The sequence below is a fragment of the Leptodactylus fuscus genome, chromosome 4, assembly GCF_031893055.1.
Source record: "Leptodactylus fuscus isolate aLepFus1 chromosome 4, aLepFus1.hap2, whole genome shotgun sequence".
NCBI lineage: Eukaryota > Metazoa > Chordata > Amphibia > Anura > Leptodactylidae > Leptodactylus > Leptodactylus fuscus.
In genome coordinates, this window is record NC_134268.1 from 105,483,865 (window position 1) to 105,503,827 (window position 19,963).

The 19,963-nt window shown below is 37.6% G+C and overlaps 1 protein-coding gene across 1 annotated transcript in view; it reads right to left on the minus strand.

The window, feature by feature from the left end:
• The window catches only part of LOC142201157 (cytochrome c oxidase subunit 4 isoform 1, mitochondrial-like), a 179,457-nt gene extending 159,936 nt beyond the window's left edge, over positions 1-19,521 (minus strand). The window contains exons 1-2 of the mRNA XM_075271984.1: positions 19,441-19,521; positions 5,557-5,644 (exon numbers count right to left, since the gene is read on the minus strand). Coding sequence (XP_075128085.1) covers positions 5,557-5,644 — 88 coding nt within the window. The 5' untranslated portion in view covers positions 19,441-19,521. The remainder of the gene's footprint in view (positions 1-5,556; positions 5,645-19,440) is intronic.
• Between the last annotated feature and the right edge of the window lie 442 nt (positions 19,522-19,963).

Sequence of the window (19,963 nt, forward strand, 5' to 3'; positions counted from 1 at the left end):
TAGTATAGATTAAAATCTGAAAAGACAAACAATTGCTGCTGTTACACTATATGTTTGCTATTCCTTTTTTAACACCACTAAGTTGTAGATAAGTGTCTATAAGATCTCAAGTCCTCCCTGTTCCATAGAGTTGATTGTGCGAGGATGAAGACGGAGACAGATATAATATAAACAAGCAGTTAGATTAAAGTTAAGGAGTAGGGGAACAGCTTAATAAGTGATAAAGGAAACAGATTTCCTTAATAAAAGATATGACAAAGTTTCTTATAATGAAACGCACTATTCATTTATGAAAAGCTTTTTTTTTTCTTTTTTTTTTTTAAGAACTGGAAGTACGCTTTAAATATACACCTGTAAAAGCTACATGACAGTACTTGAGGCTAAAGCTCCATATTGTGGCAAGCACTGCATTTTATAGTACCAGCAAACTGAATGACATTGTAGAGATAAAGAGCTGTGGAAAAGCAGTGTTTTCAAAAAGCGTGTGTTTTTAGCTGCAGAATCTCAAGTGTTTTGAAAAACTCAGTAAAAAAACAGAAATTGAGGCCTTAACCTAAAACAGTTTTCTGGGCAAACGACATAGCTGACCTATCAATAGGACCCCTGCTGATAATCTCAGCAGCCACTATATGAAGAACAGACCTGGAAGCAGATAGCTCTGTTCTCTGTGTAGTGGTTGTGATGAGTTACTGCAGCTCAGTATCTAAAGTGAATGGAAGCTGATCTGCAGTAACCATACACACCTGCTATATAGAGAACATATATCTTCTCCATTTCTGTTCTTCCTGTAGTGGCTGCTGAGAACAGTGAATCAGCAGGGGTCCCAGCTGTCAGAATCCCCCAATCTGATAAGAACGGCCTATCCCATGGATAGATCATCAGTATCATTTGTCTGGAACACATCCCTAAAATAGCAAAAAAAAAAAAAAAAAGGGCTTCAATCCCCCACCTAACCAGCACAGACACTTCAGCAGTCCTTAATCTCTTTTTCCCCCCAAAAGTGCTAGCATGTGACCACTGCAACCAATCAGTGGCCTCAGCAGTAACTTGTCATACTTACTTTTGGGAAGGGTAGCAGTGGCATTCCAGGGAAAGAATGCAGCGATAGCAGCCCAACCCGTTCTTTAAGTAAGCAAAGAATCTTGCACACTCGCAATAGTGAGATATTTTAGTATGCAGCAAAGACGTGACATTTCAGGCATCCACCTTTGTCACACACAAAAGCTGCAGGGACCTCTGGCACAAGAGGGACAAGGGCACCAAGGCTGCAGAAGAAAGCGCCTCTTTCATGCATATTAAAAATATCTCATGGGGCAACACGGTGGCTCAGTAGTTAGTACTGCAGCCTTGCAGCACTAGAGTCCTGGGTTCAAATCCTGCTAAGGACAAAACATGTGCAAGGAGTTTGTATATTCTCCCCATGTTTGCATGGATTTCCTCCCATATGCCAAAAGACATACTGATAGAGAAAAATGTACATTGTGAGCCCTATATGGGGCTACATTTATGGGGTCTACATTTAAAAAGAAAAAAAAAATCTAATTTAATTTATTACGAGTGTGCAAGATTTTTTGCCTGCTTACTGGCACCAAAATATATAGAGGTAAATTGGGAAACTACAACAATTTTAAATTAGGTTAACAGATTGAATAAAAGAAATCTCTTGCTCATACAGTCATTACCAAAAGTTTTGAGACTGTCACAAATTTTGTTTTATTCAATGTTTGCTGCTTCAATGTTCATCAGAGAAAATAAATTTAGCCCAGTCCTCTGCACTCCAGTTCCTGTACTTCCTGCAGAGTGGCTTTCTTTCCTCAATATTTTCCTTGGAGAGAAGTGGATTTTTGCTATTCTTCTTGACATCAATATAGAAGAAAAGGCCAGCACTTCATGAAGTTCAAATGCATATAATGGATGCTTAGGTCCTCTTTGACCTTATTCTCTTTGTCTCCCAGTCTTGACCTCAGTGTGTCTTCAAAGACAGTGACACCTGCCTGCTGCCATTCCTCAGCAAGCTCTGCACTCATGTTGAACCTAGTCCTGGCACTTGCTGGGCTTTCTTGAGTGCCCCAAAACCTTTTTCACAGCAATTGAACGTCTCTCCTTGAAGGTCTTGATGATATGATAACTGCCTCATTTTACACATACAAATCTAAATTTGTATGTCTTAAAATTTTTGGGCATGGTTGTACTTAAGGAAGTGATATCTGGTAAATAGCTCTAGTATGAGCTGCTGCTGGGCAACAATGGCACTCCACAGTGGCAATGAGGATCGTAATGATGGAAATGTCTTTTCACACCACTGACTATACAATGGTGATTTATAAAATGACTGCACGTAAATAGGCCTGAAGACACAAATTCTTCTCCCACTAGAACACAGTGAGGAGTATATATAGTTTCTACTTACTAATATCAGAATACAGTGGAATAGCACTATGGCGTCTACAAGAAGAACCTTTGGTAAGTTTAATGGTCAGTCTGACCCTGAAGATGTACTTTGTGTTATTTAATGATGTAATAACCTCTGCTACAAGATCATAAAATTCAGCTATTTCCTGAGGTTAAACGTATTCTTTGTAAATGGTGTGTCCTTTGAAACGGGTAAGATACCAAACATACCTTTTATGGGAAACCTTGAATGTATTCTACTTTATAGGTAGTAAACATGTCAATTTATTGCAAACAATAGACATCTTTATAGCAGGTCAAAGCTCAACGTCAATGTCAAGAGACGTCAGATATCTTAGATTCATACAAAATATGAATAAAAATGTTTTTTATTTTTTCAGCCTTAGGGTATGATCAGATTGTACTGCAAAAATACCACGATTTTTGTTGATAATCTGTATAGGAAATCTACAGCTAGCAGCTGAAACTCAGAATCAATGGACCTAATCCATTACTTTTCAATGTATTACACACATTTACATGTCGTGGATTCTATTAACATGCCCAGGAAAATTAATAAAAATTATTGAAACAAAAAAAAACATGCCCAGAAAAATATCAAAACAGAATAATGAATGTGATACAGATATTATAAGGCACATCATGCTAATACTTGCCAATCCATGGCAGTAATCTGAATTTCAGTTGCAGATTTCATCTTTAGATTATTTACAAAATCAATGGTGTATTAGTTTAATTTAGGCTAGTAATCCATACTTAAATTGTGACAGAATTATATGTGAGCATGGTTACAGTGTTGTCAACAAAAAAGCATAATGGTTCAGAGGTTCCATTGGTACAACCCTTTTCTATATGCATTCTTAGGGCTCACAGAGGGAGCAAACATCTTGAGAATCTCTGCAATAACCAAACATGAGAGCCAATAAAATGAAAAGCTCCTAGTTTGGAAAATTTGGCAAATATGTATTTATTCCACGGTCACCCATGACCATGGCCCATTCATTTTTATGGGCCCAGACACGTGACTGCATTTATTGTGGCCGTGTATTCATGCCATATACGGTACAAGGAACATAAATTATGAGACATATCCTATTTTGGCACAGACCAGTGTAGGGAATCATACAAGATTCATGAGTGCAGATAACATACTGATGTAATGTGCAATTGTGTTTTTTGCAGAATACGGATCAATATTTGGAGGACAGTAAATCAATTGATTTATCACAGTCATGTGCAGGAGGCTTAAAGGGATATTCCCATGTACATAACTATTTTAAAATTTGTGGATAATTAAAAGTTCAACATTTTTGCAAATATAAGTAATTAAACATTTTGCAGAGTTTTAAAGATTTTCTTTTGTTGTCTTGATCGGTTGCCAGTGGATACGACCATGAATGCAGGAACTTTCTAAGGTCAGAAAATTCACCATGATTTCCTTATTGTGGCCAGGATATTTTCTCATACATGTAGTGTTCCTGTCTGATGACCCTGCTACAATAAGAAAATCATGACTGGGTTCCTGACAAGTCCCAGACCATAGAAAGTTTCTACATTTGTGGTCGTATCCATTGGCAACCGATCAAGATAACAGACTGTCACCACTAAGGTAGTTAGAGAAAAGCTTTAAAACTGCAGAATTTTTAATTACTTATATTTGCAAAGATGCTTAACTTTTAATTATCTACAAATATAGATATGATTATGTACATGGGAATACCCCTTTAAGGGTATATATACAGTAAAAGGTTATGTAGTTGAACTTGATCAATCCATGGATTCTTTAGTGAACTGGTCTCTAGTGTTCTGCAGGATCCTGTTGAATATATTATCATCAATTCATACACAGACCAGGGGTCCTCCACTTGGTAGCAAGGTGCACACGATGCTATGAGGATATACTGCAGCACATAGGATGCATAAAAAAATAGGTAGTTTGTCTTCTATAAGCAAAGCAGAAGAACTGTTTCTAAAGAACATGTATAAAAGTCTGAGATTACCTCTTATGAACAGTGTGCATTCCTTATTCCTTGTATACACATTGAGTATATGTACAGTCAAATAAATACAATAAAATTCAGAAGGTTGTCGGGGGTCGTAATTGATTCTATGGCTAAGGCCCCATGTTGCTGAAAAGCTGTTTTTTTAATGCAGAATTTGCTACAGTTTTTTGAGCCAAATCCAGAGTTTCTTGGAAAACAATGGGTAATATAAAGGAAGTTTTACCTTTTAGCTACATCTAGTCCTAGTTTTGGCTCAAAGAAAAGCATTAAAATCAGCAACTAAAAAACAGCTTTTCAATGTAGGGCCTTATTCCTAATATAATTTTTGCAGCATGACTACAGGGGGATTAGGGTGGAATTAACCCTTTTTCATGGTTGCATTTATGTCTACATGAGATTGAATATTGAATGAGATATTATCATTGCTGTTAATAAAAGAAATAAGATAAATCTTTACCAAACACTAATTGTAGTACTTGTGGCACTTAATATAATAAGAATATTGTTTATAATACCATCAGATTCTATATAGTAATAATCTGGGGCTATATATTATCAATTTGACAATGTCATAAATTGAAGGCCCTGTGTAAGGTCACACCAGCTTTGAGACCAGAGGAGAAGAATATAATAGAATATAAGTGATCCAGTCACTTCCCACTGTAAGAATGGTCAAAAACTGAACAGCCCTATAAACATGCACCCTGGGAGCAGAATGTATTTATTATAAATAGGAGTAAGGTGCCTTAGGGTCCATTCACAGCGAGGAAAATGGCGCTTTATTTGGCGCTGAATGACTTCAATGGGTTCTGCTAGTGGAAAAAAAAGCTACGGGCACCCATTGAAATCAATGGGAGGCTTTTTTTTCAGTGTGGAAAATTCAGAGCCAAATAAAGCGCCATTTTCCTCCGTGTGAATGGACCCTCACACCTCCTGCAGTGGCTTATCCTCAAAGAACAAAAGAATCAGGCACGTGGGCATCCAAAATCCCTAGCCCTTTAGAAGGAAAGGAAGCAGTTGAGAGGCCACTTAATACATTAGCTGGTTGGTTGATCCCTGTGAAATCTGTATACTTGGATGCCATTAATGTAATGTATATGGCTACCCTAAGCATCCATGGAAAATGAGTAACTGTACTCACCATGTGTGCATAAATAACTGCTGGTAGAAAGACTCCTCCATGTAATAGATTTTGATCCACGGAGTGCACGTGCAACAGTTGTCAACATCTATTGCAAATAAGAACACAATAAAAATATTTAGAAAAGTATTACAAAACAATCAATCCAAGAGGAAATATGGAATTGGAAGATTCACATTAATAGACACAGCTGGTGGAAATACAGAAGGATAGAAAAAAATACCCTAAAAGACAGGTTAAACATACAATTTCTGACTTCTCTACAGCTAATCTTCAGCTACATATGAAGAGATTGGATAGTATATTTAAAGACGACCTTTCACCACCTCCAATAAATCCAGCTCTTTGCATCATTTGCTCCATTGATTCTGGCACAGTTGGAATTTTTTCTCTAGCTCTCACCATTCCTGGGCAATCAATGCTGTTAGTTTTGGTTCCTGATATGCTATTTGAGCTCAGTACTGTCAGGAGGGCGATGCCAGGCAGGTGCAGACAAGGGGTATGATTCTGAGCTCTGACACTGGCTGCCTCTGATTGGAGCTCTGAATCACTGTCTCCCTCCCCTTCCGCCTGACACTGCCCTTCTGACATAGCAGAGCTTAAATATAAGACACCAAAACTAACTGTGTTTGTTGCTTGGGAATGATGCAGGTTTAAACAAAAAAATATACTGTGCTGGAATTAGTGTAGTGGAGATGCAGAGAACTTAAATTGATGGAATTGATAAAAGGTTCATTTTAACTGTGTGTGACAAAATGGACATAAAAGCCCTAAGGTTGCTGAGACCGAGAGAAATCATGTTCTCTGCTCAAAGAAGCTGTAAACCAGTTCTATTAGTTCTATTGGTTTTCAATATTCCGGATCCTTTGTTTTTCAATAGAAGATGAGCTAACTATTTTTCTTTCAACTGAGCCAAAAACTATCTAACGTACCATCTTTACCAAATAACTTAATCTTATTATGTAGGTTTCCTGTATTTTTCAAGAAACCTACATAATTCTGAATTCAACTATGGATATGAATCAATAGAAAAAAGTGCAACTCAGAATAACTGTAAAATAAATGAAAGCCCTTGTCTTTTATGGGCACAGCAGTGAATAAGTGTTTGCATTATACAGAGCCTGCCTTTCACCTTTTTGAGTCCTATTATTGGAGATATTCCCTTAAGGATAAATGACAGCTGCAAATTCTCCAGCATATGCAAGCTTTGAGATAAATTACTGTTAAAAATGTCTGATATTAGCTTGTAAACTTCTCCCCATTGAAGAAAACAAGCTTATGTAGAGGTTCATAATATAGGTAGAACTAAAAAGTACACCCGGCCCCGCAAAAAAAGACGCCCTATGCATCCCCGTACATGGACGTATAAAAAAGTTACGGCTGTCAGAATATGGCAACTTTTAGAAAAAACTTTTTTTTTTTTTTTTTTTTTTTAACAGTTTTGGATTTTTTTTAAGGGGTCAAAATGTAAATAAAACCATATAAATTTAGTATCCCCGGAATCGTACCGAAACAAAGAATACAGGGGACATGTCATTTTGGCTGCACAGTGAACACCGTAAAACCGAAGCCCATAAGAATGTCGCAGAAATGCATTTTTTCTTCAAATCCACCCCATTCTGAATTTTATTCCAGCTTCCCAGTACATTATATAGAATAATTAATGGTGGCATCATGAAGAAAAATTTGTCCCACAAAGATTAAGACCTCATATGGCTCTGGGAGCGGAAAAGTTATGGGTTTTAGAAGGAGGGGAGTCAAAAACGAAAATCAAAAAATGCCATCGGCGGGAAGGGGTTAAAGAATATTATACTCATTACAAACTAAACAGACATGAAGCAGAATAATAATGTTCCAGCTTCCCCAGATGCACATTTGGCATCAACATCATGTCGCAACAAAATGGTTACATGATTTATCACCAACTATCTGTCTTTAAGAAGCAGTATACTGTATATCATGAAGAAATGCTAAATTCTGATAACTTTCTCGTGTTTTATTTGATTGATAATACAGCTGTTGGATCTTGTAAATACCTTTACATGCAGACTGGAGAGATTAATCAAAAGTAGGTAGATTTTTGTGCTATAAAGCAAGATGTGGCTTTAAATTTAAGTTAAAGATTATTTTACGTTATTTTCACTTTTTCCTGACCAAGCCATGTACAATTTCAGGCTGCAGAGCTGGTCCTTATGCCTACAGCCCATGAACTTAAGTTCTGTCATGACTGCTCCAGGGATATGGGTAATTATAGATTTTTTTAAATTGAAGTAGATTAGAAGTTAGGCGGTGGGAGGTGGTTTAGTTTAGGGATTAACTTTTAGTTTATCCTGGACAACCCCTTTAAGTGGTTAAAAATAATAGAGGGTTAAGAAGACCACACACGTAAGATGACAGTTCCATATGTATAATGATATCATGGGGAAACATGGATAGAATAGCTTGAATTTTTATATGTAAACTAGCTGGTACCCGCGACTTCGTCTGCGGTGATTGTAGCAGTGGGTATATACAGGTGTGGGTAAGGTTTTCGTAGTGTGTATATGGTATGGGATATGAAATGTAAGTTTGTATCTTGTTTTTGCTGTAATTCAGAGAATACGTGAGACTTTTGTGTTGAAGTTAATGTGTATTTGAGTTGCTATACTGTATATACGGTGTTGTGAGAAACTTTACATAGTGACTTTGGGACAGAAGTATTTGAAGTTCCCACCGATGGCATTTTTTGATTTTCGTTTTTGACTCCCCTCCCTCTAAACCCCATAACTTTTTTATTTCTCCGCTCCCAGAGCCATATGAGGTCTTAATTTTTCCTGGGACAAATTTTTCTTCATGATGCCACCATTATTTATTCTATATAATGTACTGGGAAGCAGGGAAAAAATTCAGAATGGGGTGGCTTTGAAGAAAAAATGCATTTCTGCAACTTTCTTACGGGCTTTGGTTTTACGGCGTTCACTGTGCAACCAAAATGACATGTCCCCTGTATTCTGTGTTTCCTTAGGATTCTGGGGATACCAAATTTATATGGTTTTATTTACATTTTGACCCCTTAAAAAAAATCCAAAACTGTGTTTAAAATTTTTTTTTTTTTAAAAAGTCGCCATATTCCGACAGCCGTAACTTTTTTATACGTGCGTGTACGGGGATGTATAGGGCGGCTTTTTTTGCGGGACCGGGTGTACTTTGTAGTTCTACCATTTTTGGGAAATGTTATTGCTTTGATCACTTTTTATTCAAATTTTTATCAGAATCAAAACAGTGAAAAAACAGCGGTTTGGCACTTTTGACCATTTTTTCGCTACAGCGTTTACCGAACAGGAAAAATATTTCTATAGATTTGTAGAGCGGGCGATTTCGGACGCGGGGATACCTAATATGTATGTGTTTCACAGTTTTTAACTACTTTTATATGTGTTCTAGGGAAAAGGGGGTGATTTGAATTTTTAATCCTTTTTATTTTTTTTTTATATTTTGTTTACTTTTTTTTAAAAATTTTTTTTTGCATTTTTTAGACCGCCTAGGGGTATTGACATGGGTGGGGGGGTGTCGCAGATTGTCAGAGCGGTGGGGGTTGGCAAACATGGCTGCTCCGGAGTGTTAAAGAGAGCCTCCTGGAGTATCGTTAAGGTGAGGGGCAAAGTGGTAAAGTATATGTATATGAGATTGTGTGGGGTTAGGGGCGAGGCTGGAGAGGGCAATATGAATTTTGTGGCTTGCTATGGTCCAAAGTGTGTGAGATTGCAGAGATGGTGGTGTGAGTTTGGGTTTTGTGGGGGTCCTGGCACAAACGTATGTGCGCTATTGTGACGAAAATTAGCCTATTGTTTAATCGGGTGTATTAACTATGTTTGTGGAAAATTTCAGCCGAATCGGTCGAGCGGTTTTTCCGTGATTGAGGAACAAACATCCGAACATGCAAACATCCAAACACACAAAACCACAAACCCACAAACTCACAAACTTTCACATTTATAATATTAATAGGATATGAATATGTATTTGTTACTTATCTAGTTTTCTACATGTAATAAATTGTCATATGGCAGGTTAATGAATGAAAATAATTGGCAAAGAAGCTGAATGTTTTTGTTATGAAATGTTTTCTTTACGGATTGTTTAATATTCAGTAGAAAAAAAACTGGGTGGTAAATGCCTGTGAATACAAATAATTAAGTGATACAAACGCCAAATTATGTATATTACAACAGGAAATAAATATATGTAAATTCTACAGCAGTTTTAAACTTGCCCAGCAGGAAAATGCTACGTGACTGCATCACACTCACAGCCTTCGTGGTTTAAACTTTGTAACTATTTATGTCAATGAACTCTCATGTGCAGATACCTTACATAGTATATTAGAGAATTGCTTTAAGGGGTTATCCCCATAGCATAGAGATTGCATAACTGATCATGGGGTCCATGTATTGGGATATCCACAATGCTGAGATTGTGGTATCTGTCTTCTCTTCCTGATATGGTGACAGATCATACAGTCAAATCCCAAGACAAGAGTGTAACTAGTGGTTATAGGACCCCATAACAAGATTTCAAATGGGCCCCCTCTATGGGGACAGAAGGGAGAGAGGAATAGCAGGGATGGAAAGAGAAAGGGTTGGAAGAATGGCAATCCAATAGGACATCTGTGGGGAAACAAAGAATGGAAGTAGCAGGAATTAGCCCCCAAATAATTCAAATACCAGACCACACCGCAAAATTAAATTAGACCTCAGACTAGTCCTTGAAATTAATTTAAGTTCCATTCCAGATGCCAAACTGAATTCAGACCCATAATCAGACCTCAAACTTATTTTAGACTCCCAGTTACATACAAAAATGAATTCATTTTCATTTTCTGCTGTGTGAACAGCCACTTACATTGTGGGCCCTATAGCTGCTGCTGTGGTAGTTATGTCCCTGCCTCAGAGTTGCACTGGACAAGAGTTGTGCTGCATTTGGGAAAAAGTAGTCATTTTTTGCTTTTAATTTCAAAATGACCTGTTTTAACAAGTTTACGATTGAGATATTTTCAGTGGCTGATGCATTTTTTTTATGTTTTTTTAGTACATGCAGTTTAAAAGTAATAAGGTTTTTCTTCATTTAGTACTTTATACTACCGTAAATCCTTTTTTTGTAGTAATACATAAAGCTTTATTTCTATATCTTTTAATCTTAATCTTTTAATTATATTTATTATATATATTTACTATCTACTAATTTCCTATAATTTCAGTATTTATTATGTAAAAACAATGGTGAGAAAAGTGCATATTTCACATTTCTCTCTCTCTCTATGATATATATATATATATATATATATATATATATATATATATATATATGATCTGTGGCAGCTTCTGTTGGTTTGGACTGGGTTCGGCAATACTCTGCAGTAACAGAATGACATCTGCAGGGTATTTGGAAGTGCTGGCAGACCAGGTACATCCTGCTATGGCCCACTTCATTCCTGATGGAACTGGAGTATTCCAAGACGACAATACACGCATACACCAAGCCAGAATTGTGCAGGAGTGGTTCGAGGAGCACAATAGTTCTTTCAGTCATATGGACTGGCCTCTGCAGAGTCCAGATTTGAATCCTATTGAGGATCTCTGGGATGTGCTGGAAAGGAACCTGCGCTGTCACTCACCACCCCCAACAAATCTGCGTAACCTGGGCTCCTTGATACCCGAGAATTGGATCAAGATCCCTGAGTCTACACTGCAGAACATTATAAACTCCATGCCGAGATGGATGCGTGCTGTTATTCGTGCTCGTGGTGGCCCAACTAAATATTAACACTTGCGACTTTTTTTTTGGCCAGGCAGTGTATATATATATATATATATATATATATATATATATATATATATATATATGGGACACAATGAGTTGTGGATGCTGCCTTCTGGGGGCATTTTAACATTACATTTTTATTGCTGATTTCCACTGATATATTAGCCCCAGTTACAAGGGGTATACAGTCTCCTAGAACTCATTGCAGTGTTCATCAGGGTCTGCAAAACCCACCACTTCCTGCAGTTACTTGGCATATAGAGTTTACATGAACACTGGAACTAATACAGAAAATGTTATGGCTACGTTCTGCATTTCTTATAGCTCCAGTGAATGAATACTTTAAAATATGTACATACAGTAAATTGTCTCAAGGCATATTTTAACTTGTAAATAAATAAATCTACTTTTAGAAATATATTCAGGAAAACAATTTTCAATGTACCAAACTTCTAATGCTATATTTTGTTTGTTTCATTGGTTAAGTGTAATCTATATGTGAGATACAATAGCATTCTGATTTAATCCCAGTAGGAAACCTATACTTACATACTATCGTGTAATTACTACTGTTAACCTTTCAGAACTTTTTTTTTTAGTTTCTCCTTGAATATCCAGCCCTTATTAAAACCTACATCAGTCCTAATAAATTTTACAACTGGAGCAATTTACACGTAAATTATTAAGAGTTTTTGGCCTCCTAACAAATCAGACACACACCCATTTGCCAGAGTGGAAGTGTACACTAGGAACTTATAGCAAATATATTGGGCTGAGACATCTCTATTAGAGATGAGGGAACAATAAAATATTCGAGGTTCGATATTCGTTTCGAGTAGCCCCTCAATATTCGACTACTCGAATCGAATATCGAACCCTATTATAGTCTATGGGGGGGAAAATGCTCATTTCAGGGGTAGGCAACGTTTGATCAAATTATAGTTACCAAGTCCACGAGTGAGGGTCGGGCTGGATCCTCCGAGCAGTCTTCTCCTTGCAGCGTCCCCGCGGCATCTTCCGGCTCTTCATTCACTCTGCCAGGCATCGGGCCTGGGCAGAGCCGACTGCGCATGCCCATGCTACAAGCACTCGCTCATCTCTAATCTCTATCCCTGCTTCTGATTTCTAAACCCCACTCTGTGCTGAGGGTGAGTAGGTGCAATAAAGGGCCTTATGCTAAAGATGTTCCGCATTATCACCCATCTCCACCATAAAACTGGCTTAGACCAGTTGATACATTTTCACATTGTGTCTATATAAACAGCTCATTGTTTCTTAGCAGGGATGGGCTATAACAGCAGATGAGCAGTTTGGGCACGAAATCACTGGATCACTGCACAGTGGAAAACAATTGCTTTGTTAAATGAATCCAGATATTTGTTGGACCACGTTGAAGGGAGAATACGAGTTTGGTGCAGACATTATTCAACAGGCGGTAACAGCTCAGATGGTTGGACATTGAGTAATGGTGTGGCGAATATTTTCTTGGAACATTGGAACTTGCAAAACTGAATATTGACAATGTTCATGAATTAATCACACATAGTCAACACTTTATAATTACAGTGAAATATTAATGGAAAGTATTAAAACTATGTCTGGAATTTGGTTAATAATAATATACTTTCCATATTAGCTGATTTTGTCAGGAGACCCACTTAGTTCTGCTGTAGAGAGAAAAACGTATTGTATGACATCTACTCAAATCTGTAGGAACTTAGTAATGTTAATCCCTTAATTCTCTGCATCATACTATTACATACTGTATAGCTGAGTTATAATATAGTTAATGCTCAACGCTGTAATAGTATGGAGCAAACCTGTAGCAGGTATAGGAGCTGTCCAGCTAATTCATCTCTGGGTCCTGGCTGTATTATACAGTTGAGATCTGGAACTTGCTAGAGTTGGAAAATACTAGAGAGAATAACCACTCAATTGTCTTGATCAATAGCAATAATGGAATCCAGGTGGTTATAGGGGGAAGTGCCCCTACTCTCATTCCCTTGGATTCACAAGGTTAAAAGGAGATGCCATGGCAGCCAGAAGGTCAGTCAATGACCTAGTTATATTGCCCTAATACACATAAGCAGGTAATACATGATATACAGAAAAACAGAAGTATTGCAATATATTTTACAGGGGATCAAGCTATCCCAAGTAAATTTCCTTAGTTAAAAAAAAAGAGCATAAAAAATAAATTAATAAAAAGTAAAAAAAAAATAAAATAAAAAAAAATAAAAAAAATAAAAAAAGTTTGCCATGGTACCAATCAAATCTACAACTTGGAAGTAAAAATACAGGGACCCCATGCGGATTTTATATTGAATAGTAGTGGTAAAACTGATAGAAACATAGTATATTATAGTAGCACTGTAATTGTAATGACCTGCTGGAAAAAATTGCCAAGTCATTTTTATTGCAGAATGGAAAAATAACAGAATTGTACATTTTATTCCCATAGACCTAATCAAAACATTATATATTTCCCAAAATGGTGCTAACTATAACCATGAAATAAAAATGTTATGAATTTTGGAAGGTGGAGATGGAAAATATAGAAAAAGTCACCTGGTCTTAACGCCCAAACTGCACCAAATCCTTACATTTACCAGACATGGCTTTTTACTCAATATAAAGAGTGCATCCACTCAACTTTTTATGTCCTAACATGGTCTGAAATGTAATCTAAGAGTACAAAATTGTTCATTATTGATATGAGATAACATGGAATAGAGCTAAAGAATTGTGGTAATAAAAGTTATAAAACTGAAATATATGTTATGTGAGGACAGCCAGGTAATTGGTATTGACACATTAACTTGGAAATAAATGGCAGACTTGGCACCGTAGGGCTATTCTTTTAATATTGTACATATGTCATCTGTTTCAGCCATAAATTGACAGCTTAGTAGATAAAGATATAATTAATGGAAGGGGCCATTCACACGGAGGAAAATGGTGTGGAATTTGAGCGCTAAAAAAAGCTGCAGAAAAAGGAACCCATTGAAGTCAATGGGAGGCTTTTTTTTTCAGCGCTGAAATAACACACCAAATTTCTCTCCATTTTCCTCTGCGTGACTGGACCCGAAGAAAACTAGTGTACAAGTCATGAAAAAAGCTGCAAAAGAACTGGTATAGATTTCTACTTAGGCACACAAATCCTGGAGGATAAGTCTTATTTGTGATGAGGTGGGCAAACTCTGGCAGGGTGGGGATTGTCAAGACCCTTGTGGAATGCTCTAGAACACCTTAGGGAACAGACTCTGCTTGCTGTCCTTTATTCTGTTACTTCTAGTGGATCTGACCATGGTCATGTGATTTACGGTCCATGATCATGTGATGAGCACACAGGCGCACAGCTTGTTGCTAGGCAATGTCTTGTTACTGTGCTGTGGCTATAAATATCACATGATCATGGTCAGAACTTCATTCACTAGAGGTAAGCAAAATGAATGGCAGCAAGCAGAGATCTAGAAAACTGTGAAGAATTAATACAGAAAGTATATTGGGAAGTTATACACATGTCTATTATACATACAAGAACATTTGTCTCTAAATATATGTCTAAAAGTGGACAACTCCTTTAAAGATTACAGAACTGATGAATTTTGCAGAATATAGATTCTGTAATTTATGATAAGTTTCTACCATGTAGGCCACCTGTTGATATACCTGTGTAGGTTTCTGCATTTGACATTGTGTATACATATCAGAAGCATGATACTCAGTTACACAGAAGAACATTAATTTTAGTAGTTCAGATATTAGAAACCATTAATTGGCTTTCTAATTAGGAAGGTTACATAAAGCTAGTAATGTATATAAGTCGTCATAATTTCAGCCTTTTGATAAATTGTATTCATGCCAGCCTCCTATAAGTTCTTTATAGGGTGTGTAAAACCTAATATGTTCTACTATACTGCTGACTTTATTATGCATTACTGGCGTTGATCATTAACTTCAAGTTAACAGTCACTTAGCTCGCGTTACACTTTTATTGCATTTTTAGCCAGAAAGATTGAATGACCTGTCACATTTGTTGGCTGAGTGCACCAAGTCTCCAGAGAGATAAAAAACAAGCAATATGTACACCTGTCCCTGTATTATGAATAGCAAATAATAGTCTACACCTTGTAGTCTGATGATGATAGTCCTGGCTGACTGTTGTGTTTTGTGTCTGTGTGCACCTATGAAGCAGGAAGAATAAATCTGATATTTCAAGAGACTAACCCCTCGTTCACATCTGCGTTTGGTAATCCATTTGGGGAGTCTGCATGGGGACCCCCCCTCCCCAAACGGAATACCAAACGCATTGACAAGTGGTGTGCAGTGAAAGCACATGGAACCCATAGACTATAATAGGGTCTGTGTGCTCTACGTGTGCTGCCTGCACAGAATATCGAACAGAAAAGTACTTCATGATCTACTTTCATGTCCACATGACTCATGCTGCCCGCACAAATCATGTAGACATGAAAGTAGATCATGAAGTACTTTTCTGTTCGCATATTTTGTGCAGGCAGCACACGGAGAGCACATGGACCCCATTATAGTCTATGGGCTCCATGTGCTTTCACTGCACACACCGCTTGCCAGTGCATTTGGTATTCCATTCGGGGGGTCCCAATGCGGACTCCCTGAACAGATTGCCAAACTCATATGTGAACAAGGGGTTATAATAACATGTTAAGGCTAAGGTCCCATGTCACAGGCCACAGCAAAAAACAGCGCTGCCAGAAAAAAACGCCGTGACGACACATCGCAATTTTTGCTGTAGCACTTTTCACAGAAAGGAAAGCAGAAACCTCTGCAGACTTTCTGCTTCCATTATACTTATAGGGAACCCACTGGCATTTCTGTAGGTATAATTGACATGTTGCAATTTCCAAAACCGTGACTATCTTGGAAAATGCAGCATCTCCACTGCAAGTATTTTTCCTCAATGTGTTGATGGGATTGGTAAGTTTCAGAGAATGTAAAATGCAACAATTTTTTTTTCCTGCACCGTTAACGCCACATGGGACCCTGGCCATAGGATATAACTGTTAATTATTTCAAGATAAATAATCAAATTGTAGTATGTAAAATGAATGTGGTGTAGTCTAGGAGAGGTGGTGGAGGTTTTACAGTCAAACCAATTCAAAGGTTCATAAAATAGTTATTTGTTAGGCGCAACCTCCTTCACTGCAAAGCTAATGATATGCATGAAGATGAGTTATGATGATATAATGAAATTGCTTGAAGTATACCACCTGGTCACATAGATGCAGAAGACACATACTGCATTAATGCCATTTAGGTCTACAATAAAGCTCATCCCAATCATAGCATGACGTGATGACAAATCTAGTTCATTCTGGAGACTAGTTCCTTTATTTTAGTTCATTTTTCTGATTCTGGAAATTCTGCTGAGAACCTAGATCCAGCTTGTTATGCAGTCACTACTAGATCTTTGGATGAGTTAACGTTCTGCTAAGATCAGATGTATTTAAAGTAGGTCTCGCCATCAGAAATTTAGGGAACCACCGGCCTATAGTATGCCATGAAGCAATGCTGAACAAGTAATAAATCCTGACAGAATAGTTCAAGCAGATGCAATGACTGAGCACTGCAGTAACACCTATAGTAGTTTAAAGCGTGACTTAGCTTTTGGAAATGTTTTGATTTTTGGCAGTATTTCTGCCATTAATGAATTTTGTAATATACTGTATTTTTTGGACTATAAGACGCACTTTTTTCCCCTCAAATCTGGGGCGAAAATGAGGGTGCGTCTTATAGTCCGAATTTGCCTGGCATCCTGGCAATAGAACGGCGGATGCTGGGAAGGGGGTTTTAGACGCCGGCACTCGTGCCGGGGCCTGCAGCGACAGGAGCGTGGCAATGCTGCAGGCCCCGGCACCTGTGCCGGCGTCTAAAACCCCCTTCCCGGCATCCGCCGTTCTATTGCCGGGATGCCAGGTCTGTAAGAATAATGGTGGCCGCTCTGCTGCAGAGCGGTCACCATAGCAACTGGGTCTCCGCTATATGCGGAGGCTCAAAGCTAATGCCAGTGAGGTCACAGGAGCCGACCTGTTCTGGTGACAGCCGGGAGCCAACTGAAGGCTCCCAGGCCTGTCACTGCTATATTACTATTGTGGTTGGTCTATGACCAGCGGTAAAAGTAATGTAGAGAATCTCCCATAGACGTCAATACACTTTTATTGCCGTCTATGGGACTTGCAATCAAATGATTGCAGGTTCAAGCCCCCTAGGGGGAAGGGGTAATAAAATAGTGGGAAAAAAAAGCTTTAAAAAAATAAAATAAAATAAATAAAACTTCTAAATCACTCCTTTCCCTTGAATACATATAAAAGTAGAAAATTACTGTGAAACACATACACATTAGGAATCCCTGTGTCCGAAAACCGCCATGGTTTTTTTTTTTCACCGTTTTGCCTCTGATTTAAATAAAAGGTGATCTAAGCAATAGACATTCCCCAAAGTGGTATAACTAAAAAGTACATCTGACCCCGCAAAAAAAACGCTCTATGGATCTCCGTACAGCTGCAGGGTCACCTGTCAATGTGGCCTTGCAGCTGTTGCAAAACTACAACTCCCATATATTAAATATTTTACCATTTTTTGCTTCAAAATTTTTTTCCCTATTTTCCTCCTCTAAAACCTAGGTGCGTCTTATAGTCCGAAAAATAGGGTACTTTATTACAAATGTTGGCTCTTTCTAGGGAATAAACACAGAGAGAAAGAAAACCCAGACGCTTACCAGCTTCTGTTCAGATAGGAGGTACAAATATACGTCTGCATAGTAGTCAAACATACACGTAAAATCTGCATGTATGTTTATATATGTTATTTAATCTTTTCTTCTGAATGTAATCTAAAAAAGCATCTCATTCTCTTGTCATACATAAAACAGACTTGGAAAAATAACAAGCACCACTTGCTTTATGTCTATTTTCTTTGTAATGTGTATGTTACCACAAATGCCTCAAGGCTTCTGCTCTCATAGTATGCCACAAGTTTCACAATGATTCTAAATGTATGAAAACCTATTCATGGGAGGTTCCACTAGCAAAAGAGCTCATTACTGCTGTGCTCAGAGTCACGTAGCAGAGCGTCCCTCCTTTACCTAGGAATGCCATGTACAAGGATTATCAATATCAGTACCTGGCACCTATATGTGTATACTGAAAATATAATGCTTGGTGCTATACAACAGCCATAATGCACATGCAGTGAAATGATAAATTCAGCTTTTAAGCATCTGTATATTCATTCATTTGTAAAAAGACAGGTTATTATTATAACTATTTATAAAATGTCATACTATGTTGCACAGTACATATGGACAGCTTTGCACAGTAGAGAAATGTATGGACTTTCCAAGTTTAAGTAATCTGTCTGCAAGAGGTCAAAGTGTAAAACATTAGGATATGCATCCTTTCTAATTTGTGAAGCTATCAATATACTCAGAGCAAAATGTGGAGGGGACATAGAATGCACAGGTAGAACGCAGCAAGCTCCCTGATGTTAGTGATCCAAACTCACTGATTCTTATTAATCATATCTTCTCCGGGGTCTCCAGAACACATCAGAAGTTTAATAAAATTAAAGTTACATGTTGAGGAGGAGGAGGAGGGATTCTACTCTGATACAGTAGTTTACGGAAATTCAGAAATAGCGAAAGTAGATTGTGAACCCCAGTTGGGACAGGGGTAGAAATGAATTGTGATAATATCTGTACCTCACTATTGAATATGTTAGTGCTATATAATCAACAGGAATTGTATCAGGGATTATAAACATGGTCTACACAATATAGTGTAAGTGTAATGTAATAAGTGGTTTACAGGTTACACTATGACATTTTTTTCAGTTTTGTTACATTTCGTATTAACCCCATATAGAGTTTGCTTGCTGAAAACTATTCTCTCACAATCATGTATACAATGCAGGACACAATAATATAGAAAATACTGACTGTCATAGACATTTCAGTGGCAGCTGCTGCATACACTTGCTGAAATGTAACACAAGCTCCACTACTACACTGTATTGTAGTCTATCAAAGAGAGAAGCTCATCTTACCTTGGTCTCCCTTTGTATCTGCTTTTAAGGATGAACTTGTGATCAGACTCTGCTCAGATAGGCAGGTCCTATATATATATATACACTTGTGCAGACGCTAAAACAGAAAGTAGGTGTTGTTGACTTAAAGCCAAGCCAATCTCCTTATAATAGGAAGTCACACATTAAAAGCAGCACGTAGTACAGGAGAAGAAGAACTACAAGTGGTCCAGGCTGATATACTGATTTCTTATTCACTTTCTTTTATTATTCAGAAATAAGCAAAATATCTGTCATCACATGGTCTGTTAAGGGGGTAATGTGGGGAACAAAAAAACCTTACCAGTGCATTCTCTGCACTAGATAAGGTTTACTATGCTGATATATATATATATATATATATATATATATATATATATATATATATATATATACACACACACACACACAGGGTGGCCATAAAATAACCTCAGGTGTTTGGAGTCGTGTGCAGGCTGACCCAGTGGTCGGAATTGCCTGAAAATTTGTATGTGTGCTAATCAAG